General features: G+C 39.6%; 1 protein-coding gene across 3 annotated transcripts in view; it reads left to right on the forward strand.

Moving 5' to 3' along the window:
- The window catches only part of LOC119648638 (thromboxane A2 receptor), a 206,426-nt gene that overhangs the window by 156,892 nt on the left and 29,272 nt on the right, over positions 1-20,262 (forward strand). For all 3 annotated transcript variants that reach the window (XM_038050408.1, XM_038050409.1, XM_038050407.1), the window contains exons 2-3: positions 16,834-17,050; positions 17,121-17,304. In XM_038050408.1, coding sequence (XP_037906336.1) covers positions 16,834-17,050; positions 17,121-17,304 — 401 coding nt within the window. The remainder of the gene's footprint in view (positions 1-16,833; positions 17,051-17,120; positions 17,305-20,262) is intronic.

Raw genomic sequence — 20,262 nt, forward strand, 5'->3', positions numbered from 1 at the left:
CTTGTTGGGGCGGAGGTTTGACGCGAAGATAAGGGTGTCATCGGCATATTGGATAATGTCAGTGAAAATGTTATATAAGGTAGGCCCTGAAATGGATCCCTGCGGTTCTGCTGATGTTAGTGGGTAGAGATAGGAAAATTCGTTTCCAACATTGACATAGAACAGCCTATCTTCGAAAAACCTGATGGCAATTGTGATGATCGGAGAAGTTGTTTTCGATTAGTTTGTATATGAGTCCGTTTGCCCATAAGGAGTCAAAGGCCTTTTCTGGATCCAATGCACAGGCTATGGTTGGTATATTGTTCACATTAAGTCTAGAAACGACAGTGTCCTGAAGGTAGCTCATTGCACTTTGCTTTCTGTTTATGACGGAAACTGAACTGGTGACTGGAAATGATATTTTTGAGATTACAATGCTGGACAAGTTCAGTCCAGGCCCTCTCAAAAAGTTTTTCTAGGTTAGAAAGCAGAGACGAGATTCCCTTCTTTCGGATAGGAACGATTTTTCCTACTGTGCAGGTAGATGGGAAGTAGCCGTTATTAAAAACTGCTAAAGGAAATTTTGAGGAAACGATGGGTAAATTTTTAATGACGAAACTGGTAATCTCGTCGGTCTCTCGGTCAAGGTGTTGAGTTGTGGAAGACTCAGAAAATGTTGCGAATCCACTGGTTTGACTGCGGTGTTCGTAGCTCAAAAGGTGTTTGGAAAGGAAATTTCTAATTGTCGCGCCAACAGTCCGGATTGTTTCGAAGCAGAGAGGTATTGAGCTGAACCTCAAATGATTCCGTAAGATCAAACGCAAGTTCTCTAGCGTCACTGCAGACAGGTTCCCTGTTTTTAGTAAGAACAAAGTTTCGGGACTTGTGTCTAACCGTCAACCTGTTCATATTCTGAAACATATTAAGCTCATGTTTTATGGCTGCTAATTTCCGGGTTAATTCTTTATTGCGGAAATTCGCCACCATTTGCCGAATAATTACACTCAGGCAATTAATCAGGGGAAGTAACACTTTATATTCTGTATTGACTTTATTTCCATATTTGTGCAAAGTCCGCTTGAGGTTCCTGCGCCATATTTGTCATGTTATCATGGGGTAAAGAAATTATGTATATTCGAACTCATCGACTTTTATTAGCTTGGTATTTCTGCGTATAGCAGTATTGATGGCGTCGGTCGGTGGCCACAATTATTGATTTGTCGATTTCCTTATCTGACAAGTTTTGGGTTATCGGATTTGAATGTTGTTGTCCCAATCTGTGTAAGCGAAGGATCTGATAGTCGTTAGAACTCGCTTTTGCAGTTGAGAAGACGAGGAAAGTTGGAGTTCAACTGCAAAGTGGTCGGACATACCCGTTGACGATTTACAGGATTTCACTTGAAAAGTTTGTTCGGTTTCGTCGGACAGCAGGAAGTAGTCGAGGATAGATTGACTATTCGGCCTTGTCGATGTATCTGGCCAAACAATCTCAATATTGGTGAGCGAAAAAGGTTCGTGGATCCATTTTAGCAGGGTTTCCCCATTTATCTTCACTGCTAGTATATATAAGTGTTCATTTGGATTGGGAGGTATCAGGTAATATGCCGACACGGCACAATAGGCCTGGTGCCCCACCATTTAACTAAGCGCCATGAACACCTACTCTTCTAACAGTTGTAATTTTCTGACAACTTCGAATATTGGATGCTCATTCTAGCACATATGCTACAGTATAGATGTAGTTACTAATTTTGCCCTTGAATTATTATATTTCTTGAATTGCAAGAAGATTGATATTGTTAAGGACACCCTCTATAACAGCCGTTCAGTAAATGGATTTCATATTTCAAAAAGAAATAGTCATTTATGCTCGATCAGTTCAATTCGAGGATTTTTCTGTTCTCCTTGACAACGGCGTGTGTGAAACACAACCTTATTAGAATTGATTCAATGTTTGTCTGTTTGTTTGTCATACTCGATGTACTCGGAAACGGCTAAGGATATTGTCACGAAATTTGGTGGAAACATGTTTTCTGTAAACCCTTTACATATAGTTGAGTTCAAACGGAAGCCCTTCATCCATGCGAAAGGGCGTGTAACATTTTCTTTACTGAATATGGAATGTGGGGTATCAAATGAAAGAGCTTGATTAGTGCTTTGCGAAACTGATCTTTTTTTGATATTAGGTGGAAAATATTGGAGTGAGATCGCAAAATGTGTGCCCGAAAAAGTATACCAGCCCTCGTTCTCAGAATCAATTCATCCGGAAAATTTTAAAAATCCACAATGCTGCCCCTGTGGCGGTACATCAGAGCTGCGAACCTGAACGCCACCTCGAATTCACAGGAGACTGGGAGTGACAGCATACGAGATCCCTTTTAGAGTTTTTGAGTGAGGCGAGCTCGATGTCCGAGGCGGGCCCAAGCGGATCTCCTTGTCGAGGCTAAAAGCGTTCGACGAGCTGAGGCTGCTTCAAAAAGCACCCGCGAAGCGTCATATTCGCACGGTGACCCCATTGAGGGATCATGTGGGCGCTTTGCTCCACTGAACCCGCGCGGTTTCAGCTGCGGGTGCAGTGATGTGGCGGCACATCCGAGGCGCAAACCTGAACACCACCGCGAATTCGCCTCTGCCACCGCATTGAACGGCTATGGAAACAACTAACAGCCTGAGAAGACACTGGGAGTGCCAAGAATGACATTTTGTCATTTCCGGACACTCTGGTCTTGTCTGCAAGCCCGGTGGCATCTCTCAAACTCTTGATAAGTATCTAGCCATCAAATTATAGGAAATAAATAAAGTTATTTAAATAATTTTAAATTTGTATAGTACAAAAAGTGCAAATGTTTATTCCTAAATGAATTAAATTATTGTCTTGAAAGTGGAGACCCTATCCCCTAGTAAACTAATGTTTTTGAGGAAGAACAACAATATATTGGGGAAACGGTATCCTAAACATCTACGCAAAATCTAGGCTTCAGAATTTATTGGCGACTATTTGAGTAAGGCCCTGAATCATTCTTCATCAGTATTTTATCCTCCATTGCTGAACAGCGCGTTGGACTTTATCCTCATCCTTTATGTTTTTGGTTTGTGTGAAAGTAAACCTTATTCAAATTGATTCAATGTCTGCCTGTTTGTCCGTCTGTCCATTTGTCCGTTTGTCTGTCTCAATCCAGACCAATTTACTCGGAAACCGCTGAACCGATTGTCACGAAATTTGGTGAGAACATGTGGTCGGTGTGTCTTCTTACATGTAGCGAGTGGCAACATTGTGTGTTGAGTTTGATATATGAACGGCGGGGTCCATGGCTTCTTGTTTTTGTTTAGTTTTTTGCATGTCAATTACTGGAGGTACACATGTATGTATATGCATGGGCTGGTAAAGCATGCGTGTAGTAACCGATATAATAAACATTTGTACTTGTTTACCAGCGGTAAACAACATATATATATGCTTTTGTGCACGGCGTAAAGTGAAAGCGCGTGAAGTTGCGTTAGATAAATTTAGATGCGCACATATATATGTATACACCATCATGTATCTTGGATTTTGGCTAAATATGACGGAAGCTTGTACGGATGGAAAATCGTACATAGAGAGTTTTTCACATAAGATGAACACAAAACCGCCCAGCGGTATCTCATTTGGAGTTCTTAAAAAAAAATGAAATCGGAAGTGTGAACTTTGTTAGCGTTGCTCGTTTGATGTTGGTTGATAATGGGATTCGCTTTGTTTTATCCGGAGAACAGAAAGCAGTGCCTGCATAACGGGATATGCAAAAATGCAAACTCTAGCTATAATCTTATCAGTTTGCGATTTTCTTTATACATAATTATCAATTGATAAATAGTCTCCTAGATCCATACATAGTAAGAGGTTGGCAATATTTACGGTTTTTTTGACCGAGTATGTCTTATTTACGCTTACTATTGCAGAAGAGTTGCTTGAGCAATTTGTGAAACTTGTGAGGTGCTTCTCGAAACGCTTTCCATATAATATTTTAATAATTGGGTAAGTCTTATGCTAATAATAACATCTGTGCTAAACGGAAAGTATATTCATCGATATTTTGCATCCCGAGAGTAAGATTTGTTGGAAAACTTTTATTTTGAAAATGATTAGCGCAAGTTGTTATCCTTCTTGTTGTCTTGGTTATTTTTCAACCCAACAAAGTAGACTACAGAACCTTTGTCAATATTCTGACAAAAGGATCCTGGATTGGATGCTGTGCTGTAAAGATGTTGATGCCATCCCAAATGTAGAAGCTGTTCCCTTGTCTGGCACGTGTATACTGGATATTTGCATATTTTTGTCCTGTTACCCCCGTTCTTTTACTTTGATAAGGATGTGTACGCCTCAGAATCTAATCTTACATATATTTCAGAAAACTAAATGTGACGTTATAAAGTGGTAATGCTTCAAATTTAGTGCAAATAAAAATATACAGACATACTTCCAAAGCTTGATCATATTTACCACAAGAAACGCTTGGATTTCATTAACCATTTAATTTTCTATTCTGCGGCCGTTTGTATGCGCTCCACGTCCAACATGCGAGCGCATACGCAATCAAAATTACAGCGAGATTGTTTTGATTTTAGTACTGGGCGTAATTTTAAAATCAAATGTGTTCGCACCATTTTTGCATTTGAATTAAATTCACGTGTCTGATAAGTCAAGAACAAGTTAGTTTTTACAGCCGTTCACTGTACTGCGCTGACACTGTGATGCGACAACCACACCCAATAGAGGAAGCATTTTTCACGCGAACTGTTTGGAAGATATGGGAATACCTTTGGAATTGATTAAATGAGAAAGTCACGCATTTAAAGGTGACTAGTGCAGGTTCAATAGATAAAAAAGTGAATAAAATTATGCTGGGCAAACCTTGACCCAGTTTTCTAACGGGCGCACGTAGCCCGGCTAGACGTTACGGAAGCAAACGGTTGATAATGAAAAGCTGATTAAAACAATATTAAAGTGTCATTGTCCACAATGGATTATGCATATTTGATGAAATAGTCAGTTACTTTGCTAATGAAGATTATCAGGTATTTAGGGGTAATCATTGTGTTAATCATTATTTCAAGGGAAGTTTAAGGCGAAGGTCAAGTGCACCAAAAGCACTCAAACTTGAAAAGGTTATAGGGTGTTATTGTGGTTAAGCCAGACATGTATTAATGTACGATATGGTAAATTTCGTCTCCCTTTGTGTTCGAAATTTTCATTTGTATCTCAATGTAGAAGGCAATTATCGCACAAGACGCAAATATTCTTCACTTTTATTATTTGGAATGTTGCTATTATAAATAATGGTCAACCTTATCATGCGCAGATATATATATCTTATACAGATCCCTGCAAGATAAATAGCAATAAAATGTTTTTCAAAAATAATCACATGGGATATCAAATGAAATATCTTAATCAATAGAATTCGTGATGAATGAAATAGAGTGACGGATGGAAAATAAAGGGGTTGAGTTGAGTAATATGGTTCTGTTTTTCTAAAAAATTAATGTGACAAAATACAAGCAAATATGTATTGTTTCATTTTTTCCTTGAAGGAAGATAATAAAACTACAATTTTTACTTCGGAAATCAACTTTAAGGGCAGTTTTCATGCTCAGAGTGCAATTAGTATTGTTTTTAAAATTGCGTTTTCTCAGAAACGAAATAATGTGTTGATTTGCGGTTTATCTCACTTTGAAGATAAAGAATGAAATCAAAAAAAAAAAATATTGTTGTTATACACAGGGTTGTATTTGATGTTGAAATTGCCCTTATTTTGGGACTTGACCCAATTTCTCTCGCTTTTTTTGACGTGGACCCGAACAGGAAATTAGAATGGCAGTTTTGTGAACGTATGTGGTTATGACTTTAACTAGAACTAACGGGATCAGTTGAAAAGTAGAATTTTGGCAGCTTTTAAAAAATTAAATTTTAAAATTACCTTTATTTTTTACAACTAAAATATCGAAAAAGGGACTTAATATCAACGAATCTTAAAAATTCTAGTTCGGGCCATTATGGCGAGTATTGTGATTATTTTGATAAAAAAAATATTAAAATCTATCCTGTAATTCCTGATTCCTGATTTGTATGGGATTTCCTTACTTGCCTTCAGAAAAAAACAATAAATTATTGCGAGTTTCGATTTGAAATTTTGAGGGATGGTTGTTGAGACTATATATTATCGAATAAGTAAACAAATAATTTTTACAAACAAAAACACGCTGACCGTAAAAAGTCCGCTTAAGGTGAAATCACATTAGAAGGCCCTTTTATGTACTTTATTGAATTTCTTTGAATAGGAAAAATTATTTGGAAATCATTCGAATTTGGGCATCATATTAGTCACATACACAAAAACTTTTGATTTTTTTTTTAAATTTATGCCAAAAAGAAAAACCTACGCGACAATATACCGCTGAAGGCCTTAATTAGAGTTCTCCAACTGTGGGACGTGCAGCGACTTCAATTTTCATCGAAAACCAAAAAGGGTTTAATTTTGCATCACTAACTTATTTTTTAAGGATGTAAACCTGAATGTAGCTGAAAATAACTAAAATGAAAAATTTTATAGGTGCTAAAGAAAAATATTTCAATTTTCATTTCATTTTCATAAATTACGATAAAATGCACCTTTCAAATATGATGTCATCCTAAATGTTAGTTCATATTCTTGGTAATTTTTTAGAGAATCATACCTCCAAATTTTCTAATGATTGGTTTATTACTTTTTGAGTTAGAATTACGGAAAAAGCGAAAAAATAATGATTTAGAGGAAAACGCTTTTGAAAAAAAAAATGTGTCAAAAATCCCCTTTCTTAATTATAAGCCAAATACAGTTACAACAAATACAAATGCACTCGTACAGAGGACTGACACCAAGTATTATAAAAACAAAATTTACATGACCCTACAAAACTCCGTAAGGACATAAAGCGATTATCTCCTGGGCGGTGGACCCTGAGCCTGTCTTCGATAATCGCTCCGTTCTACGCCTATAAAGTCTAAAGGAGCACGAATTTCGCTGAGAAATTTTCGTAGTGTATTCTGGGATAGTTAAGTTAATGATGTCGGTAATAAAAAAAATGACTCTGAAAACCTCCTGATGTTGTTTCCCATTTAAAGTCAGTTTTTCACTCGTCATAATATATATATGTATGTCAGATGATGAACCTGGGGAATTCAATACAAGGTTATAACCCAACCCGGTTTATATTATACATACAAGCTCCGGGATTGTGGTGATTCCAGTTGTATTAAAGTCGGCAAATAATTGTTTATGATGATTACAGCAAATTCTAATCGATCATTATCATCAACTGCGCAACGACCGGTATACGGCCTAGGCCTGGCTTGAAAACGAACTCCAGACATCCTGGTATTGCATCGAGGTCCACCAATTCGATATCCCTAAAAGCTGCCTGGCGTCCTGGCCTATGTTATCGTTCTATCTCAGGCAGGGTCTGCCTCGTCTTAGTATTTTTTACCATAGATATTGACTTTTCGTGCTGGATCATGCTCATCCATACGGATCAGGTGATCCGCATACCGTGACCTATTGACCCGGGTTTTTTGCACAATCTGGCGGTCATGGTATCACTCATAGATTTCATCGTTATGTAGGCTGCGGAATGCTAATCGATGCCTGGCATTTGCCAGGCATCGATTGTGATCTAGAGTAGCTGCAATTATGGTTTAATGTACCCGCACTTGGCAGCTAGCGTGTTTGTCAGCTGAGGAGAGTATTTTGTTATAAGCGTATTTCATCGTGATTTCAATTACATAATTTAATTCAGAAGTGTCAGTGGAGTTATTTGCCCTTCCCTGAATAATAGTTTTTAATAAATACATTTCATTTATTGGAAATAAGTCGGAAATGGTAACGGCTTTTGGCAAAAGCGTTCTGTAGTGGCTAACACGGATGAGCAAATGATCATCGGACTTGGCCGAAGTCCACTGAGAGGACAGAGCTACTCTAAAAAAAGTGAAGAAGTGGCGAAATTTATCGCTAAGGTCCGGGCGCAATTAGTCCAACTCTACGCAAGTGTTCTGTTGACACATGGTTGAATGTTTTTGTGCTAGTCAGCCTCGGAAATGTTCACACTTCAGCACCTCTAGTATTTGTGGTTTCGCGAAATGCAGCTCATTTCTTTTCGCCTTTATCTTGCACCTAGTTGAGGAAAAGATCCATTTGCTTGTTAGTAACATTTACCCTTTTCCGCTTTTCTAGCTAAATGATGTACCTAAGTTATCTTCTTCTTCCATCCCTAAATTCCATCCCAAATTCACATTACACATTACTAAGACATTTTAAATACTAATTTATAACTCATCATTTTAATCTTCCTTTGAAATTTGTATACCACAAAACATCGTCACTTTTAAATTCCCCCAAAACCCTAAAATCTGTCAATTAATCAAATACCAAAATTATCATCAGCCTTTTCGTCTTTTCCTTTAATAAGAAATTGCATGACTCGGCCGTACACATGTCCATGCTGTTACCCATGCTAGCAAATGCTTTCTTTACTAACGGACCGGTAAAGGGAACTGCAACATTTTTATTTATTGAAGGATTTTTGCGAAACATCTGAACGCATATTGCGCCTATAATTGTTCTTCTAGTGCATACGATGGAAACTTGTTCGACGAAAGTCCCATTGATGTCTATTCAGTTTCTGGTGGTAGATATCGCGAAGATAGAAAAGAAACAAGAAACAAGAAGTTGAGAAGAGAGGGAATATGTATCTGGAAAATGCTATCTAAAAAGTGATTTTGTGGTGGTGGTTTTTGCGTAAAATTCAGTGCGAAATTGTGTACTTTGTGGCCTCACCTAGTTATTTGAGAGTGGGGATCTTGTGTACAAGAAAACTCTCTTAAAATTGGTTTACTGTCTTTCACACGCATTTTTTTCAGAAACGGCTGCATCTATTAACTCTAAATTTGTTAGGAAGGGAGAGACTATGAACCCCCAGCCATGTAGTGGCTAAGTACGTTCTGCGTGAGTATAAACGAGGTCTCCATACATACGAAAGGGGTGTACATTTTTTTCCAGCGAATGTAGTCATGTGGGACATCGATTAGTCCTTTCCTAAGGTTGGTTCAGTTCTGATATTTGGTACAGAAAGATGCCTTATGAGAGCCCGAAAATGACTATTTCTTTTACAGACAATTTTCAATAGTTAATCGGGAGGAGAAAAATCTGAAGCAAATCACGAGACTGCTACTATACGGTGTCTATGCTTCCCTTCCGATATCTGCTAAAATAAACTTAATAATATAATAATCTTTCATATCTGAAGCATCCTGTTTCCATTTTCCTAGCTTGTTTATTTTTGTATTTTTAGCCTCACCCAATATTCCCATTTTGTATGTCAGGTTCCGATGGAATTTCTCACACCGATTCAAGGATACGTGAAATCTTTGATAATGGCGTGAGTGGCGTTGAAGTGTCCAAAAGGTACGCTTTCCCAAGGTTGGTTAGCACTTCTTTATGTGTGTGTCGACGCGACACTTGTGCGGGTCTGCGTTAATTGCGGGTGGACCTTTCTGGTCAATTTTGCCACTTTAAGTTTTGAGGGAGTTTCACTCGTTTAGTTGACTTCGGCCAACTTGAATGGTTTCTTGCGCATCTCACAATACTTCGGATGATTTGCTGAAAATTGGATCATCTACCTTGCAACTCTACTCGATACCGAATTCATGGCTAAGCAACTATTCAGTTTTCTTGGAACTTATAGTAGAAAGTATAATATAATATGTTATAAAATCTTACAAAATAGAAACTAACATCTTAAGGCATAATATGAAAATTACTTTAATTTGAAAATGTCAATAAGGACTATGTATTATGTTAGCGAGTTCCCGGCAATATGTTTAGATATTTTGTCGCCTACGAGTACAAGAGAAGTATTTACAGGAGGTGTCGGAGGAATTGCCACATTTTATTTTGATACAACTGCATTCAATTCAATTTTGCAAAGATTCTATGGAAGTTACAAGCAATAATAATTTCTAATCAATTTTCGAATTGCTAGAAAGTTGCTATTCAACGTCTTGTAACGTCTCTTGGAAGTCCTGTAAATTGTTTCACTGCGCCGCGACCTACATATTTTCATCTAACTCACGCCATGCTTTCAATGAGTCTCCCTTTAGACGGAGAGTCTTGATATATATGAGAGAATGCACCGATCTTCCTCATATGGAATAGTCTAGTGGGTTTAAATCTGCTAAATGAGCAGGCCAGCTTTCTTTGGTGAAAAGCCAGGTAAATTGGCTCGGCACCAAGCTTGAGCAACGTTTACATGATAAAATTCCCCTGAGCTTTGCTGAATTGCAGTAGAAAAATTGTAGTTGATGTAACGATTTGCATTTATAAGTCCCTTTTCTACGAAAACCAGAAAGGTGTTGTGGCTGCATAAGACTAAACTTTTTGGCGTACCTCTGTATCTGAAGGTCGTAGCTTTACTCTATTGTGAACAATTTGTTATTTGAAGATACAAAATTTGAAGTAAGTGAGCTTTGTGCCGCTTTAATAATGCTCGATTTCTTCCTTTTCATTTATTGCTACCTTCAAAGTTTTGACCTTTTTTGGGCTTAACGAATTTCAGTTCTTAGTTATTTTCAATGGTTTTACTAGTACTTTGATTAGGCTAGGGGCTAGACCGTCGCAGCGGAACATCACGGTTCAAATCTACTGCTGGCAGAGGGGTTTATATCGTGATTGTTTATCTGAGCCAAATCAGGGTAATAATCACGGGCGAGCGCAATGTGGACCTCATTGCCTCTTACACTGTACGGTACACCTGTGTGTCGTTACAGCTTGAATGAGGTAGTCTAACACGCTTATAATTATTTGATAGTTCATTCCTTAACCGATCTAATTGGTTTTCAGATTTTATGGAGAACAAAACTTTACCAACCGCGGTTTACTATCTATTTGTTCGTGTTACTGACACCAGTTAACGTTTTCGTGACACCAGTTGGAACGAAATTTGGAGCAGTGAACTTTCACGCATGCAGTGAATGTCATGTCCATCCGCTGAAAGGAGGTCCATACATATAAAAGAGGGAATGGGACGTCATTTCCGAGTCAAGTCTTTGTTTTGAAACCAGTTGCAAAAACGAAAATCGAAAACCTGCTCTTAAAAATTTCTCGGTCGAATAGCTGATATCCAGGTCGATATGGTCGCAAGACACAAAAATACCCTGATACCAGCATTTGTTCAATAAATTTAATACTGGTACATTACTATATTTTGTTAATTTACTGTAAACCCCCTTTTAATGTGGAGGATGATTCTGAAAAATTTAGTGAAAATTCGACTATTAGCATTAGTTAAAGTTGCCACTTTCGCTAGAACTCAATACATTCTAAGCCATTATGCGTATTTATGCGTATACTGAATGCCTGTGTAACATTGAAGTGAACAGACCTATTCGATGTATAAATCTCGAGGCACCTTTTATGTTGTAGTGAGAGGTAAGGATTGCAATGCCCTAAAAAGCTTGTTAGGAGACATTTCCTTTGATGGGATGCTTTTGGGCGTGATGCTTTTGTATTTTCGTCTGAGTGATCTGTTGATTACCCTGGAGACTTCGGATGACAGCAGCCGTGTCTAGGGGCTCCCACTCTATCCGAGATCTCTGCTGAGAAACACCTAGTCAAATGAAAGAAAGCTTCCTCTTCTGAAATATTAGGTCCATACACTCAATTTGTTCACGATTAAATAACCCGGGAAACAACAGTTGAAAGGAAAATATAAAATGTTTCACTCCAGTAAAGAAGCTCACTAATTTGGCTAACGTTAATTTACACAGGGAAAGTTGATTCTACAGGTCCGCCGCTGTTAACCGAACTAAAGCAGTCTAGCAGAGGTTATTGGCCTAGCACCTTCCAGTCTTTCGTTAGGGGTGGGAATACCGACTTCTTGCGCAGTGGGGATGAAGATGTTTGAGATTCGCTTCGAATAAGGTGCAATTGCAGGGATGCACTAGCGCAAAACATGAAGACGCACCTCTGTATCAAGTTGTCTTATAACCGTAGAAAACAGGATTTCATTTATGAGGATTCTCCGACGTTGCTTGAGGATGTGGGCAGAGCTTCGCATAAAGAAATACAACTTCGCCCATATTCGTAAGGCCCTGCCAAATTGTTAGTACTAACATAAAACCCGCCATTCTTCCTCTCTTGATAATCCTTTCCTGGCTGGGTTGCAGATACATTAGGCAAAGTAAACCACAACATGCCATTGTAAATCTTCTTTTTCTGTAGCCTTGGTCCCGTTCACAAGCGGGGTCGGCTCGTCGTGATCGGTTTCGCCATGTGGCTTTATTGAATGCCTGATCTGGGTGCGATCTCTAGGCTTTTAAATCCCCATAAAGCGTATCAATCCACCGTTGTTTCGGCCGGCCTTTTGGTCGTTTACCATCGACTTCGATGTTCAGACCAATTTTGACAAGTGAATTCTCGTTAGCACGAATTGCGTAACCATACCATCGAAGACGCCTTTCTTGCAACTTTTCCACGATCGGTGCAACCCCATAACGATCGCGGATATCCTCATTTCGGATGTTAAGTCCTTGAGGGTTTTACGTGAGCACCTGTCTGGAAGACTTAATCCCACGGTCTTCTTAGGACACGGACTGATTTTGTGACCACAATCAGAGCCCCGCTGAGACAAGCAACAACGGTACCAGTCTATACCAAGTGCATGGCTTAGCACTCATACTGGTGGATGCAAGACCTACCTAAATCTCTACCGAACTAAAGAGTACGGTACCCGTGTTGAAACGCAACACTACGCCGAGGCCTGAAGGTCTCTTCTCGCTTGAGCATCACCGCAACCACCATGAAGCTCCTAACCGAGCTGTACTCACATACAACGGGAGTTCACCCAAAGTATGAGAGTCCATTAGCTATCCCGGTTTCCATGGTACCAGTATACCCCTGGTGAGGTTTCGTGACCAAATTGACACTTCAGATGAGCCCCCGTGCAGACTGGGCCCTGATTAGGCCTTTGGAGCACTCGCCTACTGCATCACGGCCGGTAAGCCAAAGTGAATACAGCGTCTCCCGGTGCCACCACTATGGAGGTTCTCCTCGACTACTTGGTTTTGGTGGCCGCGCCGTCTTCCTCACCGCCAGCTCTTAGCACCTCATTTCGGATGTGATCTAAACGTGTCACGCCACTAGTCCAACGTAACATCTTCGTATCATTACCGCAAGGCGCCGTTCATTGTCTTTTATAGTTGGCCAATACTCAGATGATGATGATGCTGGTTGATACGTCTATCACAAAGAACACCAGTTGTGGAACGCACTTCATCCAGGTTGCTTTAATGCGTGAAGCAATTTCATAACGCAATTCTCCATTGGCTGATAGCGTTGACCCGAGGTATTTAAATCGCTCAGTTCTGGGTAGATCACTGCCGCTGGCAGTGATTGTGCCTGTTTCACGAGGATCGGTCGTCAAGGATTCAGTTTTGTTTAGATTAAATCTGAGACCGTGTTGTACGAGGAGATCATTCCATTTTTGGACAAGTTGCTTGAGATCATTTTTGCTATCAGACGCCAGGAAAACATCATCTGCATAAAGCAGTGTATAGGGCGCTGGACATTGGATATCCCGTGAGACGGTGTCCATAGCAAGAACAAAGAGGACTGGTGAGAGGGCGCTTCCTTGATGAACACCAACAGAGACACGAAGCGGTTTTGATACACCCGCTATACTTCGAACTTTACTTTTTGGATGGTGGTAGAGTAATTGAACCCAGCGCACGAGTTCTTTTGGCACTAAGTGTTGTCGTAGAGCATACCAGATGAGTTCGTGTGGCACATGGTCAAACTTTTACTCTAGATCCAGGAATGCAATGTAAAGAGGGCGATGTTTCTCACGGTGTTTCTCCATGAGTAACCGCGCAGCGTGTATTGCGTCAGTAGTTCCGCAGCTTTTGACAAATCCCGCTTGATTCACGGTTATTTCAACGATTTCGCGAATACGGTTGTCAAGAATGCGTTCAAAAATCTTCATGGTATGGGAAAGTAAGCACCTGTAGTGGTGACAGGTGGAACTGGTCCAAATGTCGTCAATGATTGTGGAAGTGGAGGATGAGCTAATTCTTTAGTCGAAATCTGTTCGAAGTATTCTCGCCATCTATCCGTTGCGGCTCGACGGTTGGTAAGCAAAGTACCGTTCTTGTCATTAACGCAACAGAAGTGTTCGATGCCCTGTGTACGTTCGTTACGGCTTTTAGCAAGTCGATACAGATCTCTCTCACCATCCCGAGTGGCCAGTTTATCGTAAAGATTTTTATAATATTTCGTTCGGGTGACAACGACCATTTTCTTTGCTTCTTGGTTGGCATTCTTATACATTTGCCGATTGGCAGGCGTTTTGTCGTTGAGGAATTTGTGGTAGAGGCGTTTCTTTTAAGTATCTCGGTTGATGTACCGCTTGCCCGGCTTGGTGACCCCGAGGGTTGCGGAGGCCGCTTTGTGGATCCTGTCTTTCATTTGGTTCCATGATTCTTCCACATTCGTAATGGTCGGTAATCGTGTGAGTGAGATCGTTTCTTTTTTCTTCTCACCAATTAATGCGCCGCGGACCAGTGCGTTCCTCACGCTGTTTTATCAGTGGCTTAATTCGGAAGACGGCAATCAACGGCCGATGTTGAGGTGCGATGGTCTCATAGGGAACGACTTTGCAATCAGTGACAGTGGTATAATATTGGCGTCTTATGAGAATATAGTCGATTTGCGTATTACTGCTCCCACTATAAAATGTAGGAAGATGAGGCAATCGTTTGACGAACCATGTATTCGTAAGTACAAGGTCATGGGTGTCCGCAAAATCGATCATACGCTCACCACCTTCATTGCGCGCTCCGAACCCCTTTTCCCCATGACACCTATTGCCGTCTGCCTTTTCACCCACGTGACCATTAAGGTCGCCGACAACGATAATATAGTCGTGAGCCGTCAGGAACCCTCTGAGATGGCAATGCCAACACCATATTGAGTGTGTGGAGTGTGAGAGAAATTTACGTTCGCGTTCAATGTCGCAGCTTTTTGCACCAGACCATCGGGTTTCTTGCAGAGCGCAGATATCAATGCGCTTTTTCCGAAGGGCTCTTGCGAGTTCCTCGGTCTTTCCAGTTAGGGTACCAACATTTAGAATGCAGACACGTATTTGTTTTGTTTGTTTTGTTCGGACTAACTTGCTTATGTCCTGATGCCGTCCATGCGTCAAGAACCCTTGCCCATTTCTCGACACGACCGGGGCCCGTCCTGCCGCGTCGACTGAGGTGGACGCCCTAGCATTTCTCCGAGACTTGTGACTCAATCCGATCATCATGCTTGTAATGACATTGTATGCATTTTCTTGGTCGGCCTATCGCGGGACCTGTCACCAAGAGAGATCGGGTAGGATCTAGCATAGTGGAATAACTCCAACTGTACTCTATTTATCTCTCTCCTTGATCTGAGCATTTTATTTTTGTTTTACTGAGGATAGTAGTATTAAGTTAGGTTAAGTTTGTAAATAGATTTTAGTTACATTTAAGTAAGCAATATAAAACCTTGCTTTAATTAAAGTCCGAGCGCAATGTGGCAAAATAGTATTTGTCATGAAAATGCAGTTGTTATGATCGATATAGAACGCAAAGCATCCACAAGTAAAGAAAGTTATGTGAAAGGTCGGGTAGGCCAAACAGTTGTTCATTGCAATATAATTAAGCTAAATTTAACTAAATATAAACGACCATGTTAGAAGTATGAGACTATTGAAAAATAAAATTAAATAAAATCAAATTCAGTCTCAACTGGTTGGACTTTCGATGGAGGCTTTTTAACTACGCATTCTACTTAGGCTGCACTCACACAAAGTACCTTTTATTTAGATTCACCGACGATGTCGAGATAAAGAGAGTCATGAGTAAAACCGACGGCGGTAATCACAGATCCGCGACAGGACTTTATCCAGAAAAGGTGGTCAAAGCTCTCCTCGGGTTCGGAACACGTAGTCATCTTTTCGACCGAGCTTGAAATTAAAGTACATAACGAGCGCCTTAAAGATAGTATGCCAAACAGGCATGAATAACTCCATGATCTCATTATACTCACCTCCTCCGCGCTAGAACCAAACACTTAATGACCGTATGAAACGCGACTCCTTGCAAAATTGCTCATGTTACAATCATTAATGCTTCACAAAAATTCCGAAATGTGGAGGACTGCAGCACAATGGTATTTTCAGTCAGCAAATAATGCTTGTTTCAAAAAAGCATTACACATTTTTGGCTTCCAGATGTGCTTACACCACCTGCTTTGAACTTATCAGTCAGCGGCTAGTAAGGAGGACGTATCCATCGAAATTCAGGTTCAGTTACTAAATCCTTTTGTTCTCTCCACAAAAGCCCGTACATGTATGTATATGAGTGTGTTTGCATCAGCTGGTGTGAATATATGAAAAGAGCGTGGATCCACGTGGAGCCTGGAGTGGGAATTTAGTCTTGCTGTTGACAGGAAGTGACGACTATAATGATGATGATGTATAGTAAATGCTCTTGTTTCCTAAGTGAATAGAAAGCATACACGTGTGACACTGAAGCGAGAAAAGATTAGATTTGGATCCAAAAGATACAAAGTATGTTGTATCTCGTGTAATCCTATTTTTGTTATTGATATGGTATTTCCATTCAATTAATTATCGCAAATCATCAATGAAAAACTAGTAACATACGAAAACGACCCTTATCTATTATTATAGTGTTTCTTCACCTTTGATTTTCATTTACAAATTCATTTCTAATCCGGATTTTTTTCTTATCTTTTGTAGATGCTTGGCTTCAAATAATTTAATCGCTTTGTTGGGCATGCTAACGCAAATGATAGCAGAAGTCTCTCTTCCTGGACATGTCCTTGTGAAATGTTATAGAATTTTTTGCATAGGACGCGTAATTTGCAGATATTTTGGATTGAGTTCAGGTTGCATAGCTGCTGTAATGGCCGCCGAACGGTGGATGGCTCTTGCAAGACCATTTACATATCATAAGGTAATTTTCCTGCTTTTGAAATAACGGCTAGTTTGGAGGAAGTGTTGTTAACTGCTTTTTCTTTCCCTAGCATATTACATATTCCGTAATAAAAAAGACAATTGCTTATTTAGTAAATATTGCTGCTGTTGTTACATTCCTCCCATTAGTGGGATTTGGACTATATCATGATCCTGAGAAAAGGAAATGCGTTCGCTATAGATCTGCAACGGAACCTGCTGACATTGCTTATGCTTACTTCTTCATGGCATTTGGTAAGTAATAGATTTTTTTTTTATTTTGTGATAAATTTTCACTTAGAGATTTTCCTTTGTATTTGATGAAACTAACAAAAACAAATCTCCAACTTTAGCTGTCGTTAGGACCTAATCATATTCTGAGCGAAGGTTTATAAAATTAATGGTGGAATTCATATTCAAGGATGGATTTTGAAAAGTTGTCGCATTGCGAGGCACCACTATCTCTCCAATTGTGATAGGTTTCTTGCATTCTGCAAGAGTTCTTGAATAAAATGCTCTTAATAGTTTCGATATTCGACTTCGACTGGGAGACGTTGGTCCAATCTAGGCAACATTTTGATGGTAAATTGTCGCGAAAACTCACTTTCAAGTCAAGTTTTGAGAATCCCTTGCGCGAGCATGGAGAAAGCAGTTTTCACGATTGTTATTATTTTTTTCAATAGCATAGCAATAGCACTTGACTTAAAACTAGTCAAGTGCAAATGATGGTTTAACTTTCATCAGATTAGATCCATGAAATCACAAGCAGCAAAAGACATAGAAGCATTTCTTTCTGATTTGTGCAATAAAAGAGAGGCAACATCATCCCCGAAGGAATGTATCACATGACTACCGCAAACCATTAACCGTAAACATACCCTCTTTCCCTCTGAAAGATTTATTGCTTGAACATACATATATAATATTTGGTCGCAGTGCAAAAGCAATAAGGATGGAAAGCGGTTAAACTTCAGAAAATCATACCGTGAATATATACTCAAGCTGGACTACTAGCTGGACAGGTGATTGAATTGAATTAAGCGTTTCTGTAAGAGAAATTGGAAGATTGCAAGAACGATGGTTGCGAATGCTTTTTCATTTAGCTGCTATTTTGCTCTTTGAATATTTTGAAGCACGTAGCATAGAAGTGTAAAAACACTCCGATACAAAATGATGATATATCGCACCTTGCTGCGACAGAAAGTCATTCTTGCTAGAATGTGTGGAGACACGGATTAAGCATCATATTCCTGAAAAAAAGCTGAGGCGACACCCATTGAGCGAAAACTATCTAGCTTACCAACGTAGCGAGTTATGTGAGTCTGCTCTCTATTCCTAGGTTCCTAAGATAGAGGACGCAACCCTGGAAGGTGGGTATGCGACGTGGTTTTTGTGGATATTATTGAAGGGGGTTTTTATTGTGCCCCTTGGCAAAAACTTTCTGCTGTCACAAGCGAGTATGGAATCGATGATGATTTATTTAAGTGGTACACATGGCAACAGAAGCAATAAAAGACTGTCCCCGAATTTCGCGCAAGCACATGCAGATGATGTGGTTGTGTTTAATGTGGATCGAAACTCGGAAGAGTGTGTAGAAATATACAATATGTTTTTGGTTTGATTGACAGTTGGTTCTTAACTCGTGGCCTGTCAATACATGGAGGAAATTGAATGATCTTGCATTTCAAAATCTATTCTATCACGCACTCAGGTGGCAATTTATAAATCATAAATTACGTTTACGTGAAGATCTCCTACTGATTCTCAGAGGCTTGTCAAACATACTAAAAGATTACTCTAATAAACACGCAGGATGGGAGGATAAGTCTTCTCGTTGGGGCCCTTTTATAATACACGGTGAAGTGCACTCGATGTCGATTGGATTGAACGCTCTGATATTGTCAATTGCTTAAAACTAACTTGGGATTCTCAGTTGATCATCTCTCAATCTCTTTGTTTGTAGCTAGTTTGTCATTATCATCAACGGCGCAACGACAGGTATCCGGTTTAGACGTACCTTAGTAAGGGCATCGGTGTCTACCAATTCGATATCCCCAAAAGCAGTCTGGCGTCATGACCTGTGCCATCTGTGACAGCCACGTCTTCTTTTCTACCATAGAATGAATGCAATTCCAACGAGATAGTGATCTGAGTCTATATTGGCTCCTTATATGCTCTGACATCCATTAAGACGGAGAGGTGGCGGCGTTCGATTAGCACATGGCTGATTTGGTTAAAAGTCTGGAAAGACCCATGTTTATTGGATCGCTTGCCGCATAAAATAAGTACTTTCCACAAACATTTCGTGTGACACTGCTAGTTGAATAATCCCCGGTCCTTAATTGTGGAAAAACGGAAAAGTCACACAAAGTCCATAAATAAAATTTGTTGACATTTGTCTGGATTGCAGAAAGATAGAATCTGGACTTGCGGGTATCGTTGCTGTTAATTGTTACCCCTCTATTTTCCTCAATCACATGAAGTACGATTGATCACAGAATCGGCGTAATATTGAAATGTTGTTTTTTGAAGAAAATGGAATACTCAGGAGTGCAAAGCCAGCAATGAAGAAAGACAAATTTTGTGTCCCATACAGTCTAATTTCATTTTCCGATAATTTGCCCAATGATGAATAAAATAGCTTGGAAACCCTTCTACATGATGTTAATTTGTACACGTTGCTTTCGTACTCCAGTTGCTTTATCATCTTGATAGTACCAAGGATGATTTTTCTACCTTAGAGAACATTATTCTGATTTCGTACCGCTAACGTAGGTAGACGATTTGCCGGCGGAATTTCCATAGTGGCTACTTCTTTAAAAATGGAAGTTCGACCTACAACTCTAATCATAGTATAATATTTTAAAATTTTATAAATGGGGCCATACCATAAAGGCTATGTAAAGATCCTTCTATTCGCAGCGTTTAGAATTTTGACGTGAGGAATACATAATTTTGTTGTATAGTAGATTTAATTAACAAGGTAGGCCGAGCAAGATTTCGGTTATCAAGACTAAAACAGCAAGAACAGCATTCTCAACCTAGTGATCTAGTTGGTGGAAGTATTGTTACTATAACAGTCTTAATCGGTAATAATGATAATTGGGGGTCCGCTCGAAGATGGAGATATGTCTGCAGCTATCAGTAAGTACGTCCTCGGGTTCTCGTTTATCTTTAGTACCGATATCACCTGGGCACACTTTCAAGTTGTGG

This window comes from Hermetia illucens, chromosome 2, assembly GCF_905115235.1.
Source record: "Hermetia illucens chromosome 2, iHerIll2.2.curated.20191125, whole genome shotgun sequence".
Lineage (NCBI taxonomy): Eukaryota > Metazoa > Arthropoda > Insecta > Diptera > Stratiomyidae > Hermetia > Hermetia illucens.